Source organism: Sorghum bicolor, chromosome 7, assembly GCF_000003195.3.
Source record: "Sorghum bicolor cultivar BTx623 chromosome 7, Sorghum_bicolor_NCBIv3, whole genome shotgun sequence".
Lineage (NCBI taxonomy): Eukaryota > Viridiplantae > Streptophyta > Magnoliopsida > Poales > Poaceae > Sorghum > Sorghum bicolor.
The window spans coordinates 55,702,298-55,703,952 of record NC_012876.2 but is presented as its reverse complement, the minus strand read 5'-3'; the positions used below and the strand labels follow the sequence as shown (position 1 = coordinate 55,703,952).

At 52.7% G+C, this 1,655-nt stretch overlaps 1 protein-coding gene across 1 annotated transcript; it reads left to right on the top strand.

The window, feature by feature from the left end:
• Window positions 221–961, top strand: LOC110437292. Its single transcript, XM_021465686.1, has 5 exons — window positions 221–256; window positions 336–542; window positions 622–795; window positions 864–929; window positions 953–961. Exons 2-5 carry the CDS (start codon window positions 420–422, stop codon window positions 959–961), a joined length of 372 nt encoding a protein of 123 aa, XP_021321361.1. The 5' UTR covers window positions 221–256; window positions 336–419.

Genomic DNA, 1,655 nt, shown 5'->3' with positions numbered 1-1,655 from the left:
TATGGTATGTTGATCATGGAGATATAAACTTAAATGTTTTCTTAATGACTTTTACAGGAACTGGACTATTGTGTCAGGGGCACGTGGTGGCACTCGCCATGTCAACAGCATCCTAGGTCTCTTGTGCAGGGAACACTTCCCTGGAATTGTCAAGTTCACGGGGAAGGAGGAGCCGGCCTACACGTTTGCTCACTACGCGGCCGCCACTGACACGCAAGAAGGCAATGTGGCCAATAGGGTTATCAAGGAGTTCTGGGTAAGTCTTCCTCGCACTACAAGTCTCAATACATTGCATCTTTGGTCTATCATTGCAATAATGCCGTGTCTATATGCAGCGCCACTTCAAACTAGAGGATGGAATTGACCAGGACTATGCCGACACCGTGGTTGCCGCGTCTGCAAGGACGCGCGTCAGTGAGATGCACTACGACGTGCGCGTCCAGACCGTCATCAACTACTATGCGACGAGGCTTGGACAGAGGAAGACCAAGGCGGAGGCAAGGGAAATAGATTTGACCCGTGAGCAGTACATGGATGAAGAGGTAGATTCTCATATTGATTCCTTAGCCTTTTATCAGTGCATTGTTTCATATTCTTATATGTAACATACTTGATGTGAAGATGAGGGCCTGGTGGTGCGCTAACTGTCCTGACGCCTGGGAGGCGATGGTGGACAAGTGGCTGGACCCCGTGTTTCGTGAGGCGCACAGGGCGGGCCAGGAAAGGCGTCGACGTATGCCTGGTGTAGCACACCATCAGGGGAACCGCAGCCTCTCTGGATACGCACAAGCATGGGTACGTGGTAATGTTTCAATTCATTCAATTATGCCTCATTTGTAACCCTGTTGCTATCTTTCTCGCAGTCGGCGGCACACGGGGGACAGCCTTGCTCCTTGTTCGCCGCGTATGGCATGTCCCACAAGGGCCCGGCGTCGTCTGATGTCTCCTTCAGCGTGGATGACCCGCTCGAGGTGTACACCAACGCGGGCGTCTACGACAAGGTCACCGCCTACGCGCAGGCGGCAAGGCAGGTCCATGGCCCGGACTACGATCCATCCACCGATGACATTGATGGAGACCTTGTCATGAGGATAGGAGGCGGCAAGAAGCATGGGCGCTACTGGATTGGCAACAGCGTCATCGACAGGTCGACTACTCCCACCCTCTCCTAGATCCGAGCATCGACCACGAGCGTGAGCAACCGCCCACCCGTACGCCCACGGCCGGAGCCGGCACAGCACCGGGTCGACGCACTCCAGGTTGTTCATCATTTTTCAATAGTTCTACTTCGCGTTGCTTTTGTTACCTTTGCATTACTCTAACATTTGATTTCCAATGTTGTAGGCTGAGCTCGAAGCATCAAGGGCCGAGCAGCAAAGGATGGCTGAGCGGTTGGAGGCTCAAGAGCGCCAGCGAGAGGCCGACCAGCTTGCCCATCAGCAACAGATGGCAGAAATGATAGCGTTCCTACGCTACTGGCTCCACGGCCACCCTCTCATGTATTTACTACTCCTATTAATACTCCTGTGAGGAAACTCAATGACACAAGTAAGTCCTAAACTAGTTATTGTCGTCATCTTGTCTAATAAACTATGTTCTCCTTTGTGCAGCCTCCGTCAACGGGTTCAAACGCGGCACCTGGCATTTCTCCAACA

Coding starts and splice junctions, on each gene's coding strand:
- LOC110437292 (XM_021465686.1), top strand. CDS start 420: ATGCACTACGACGTGCGCGTCCAGACCGTCATCAACTACTATGCGACG. Junction 543..621: donor AGCAGTACATGGATGAAGAG/GTAGATTCTCAT, acceptor CTTGATGTGAAG/ATGAGGGCCTGGTGGTGCGC. Junction 796..863: donor CTGGATACGCACAAGCATGG/GTACGTGGTAAT, acceptor TCTTTCTCGCAG/TCGGCGGCACACGGGGGACA.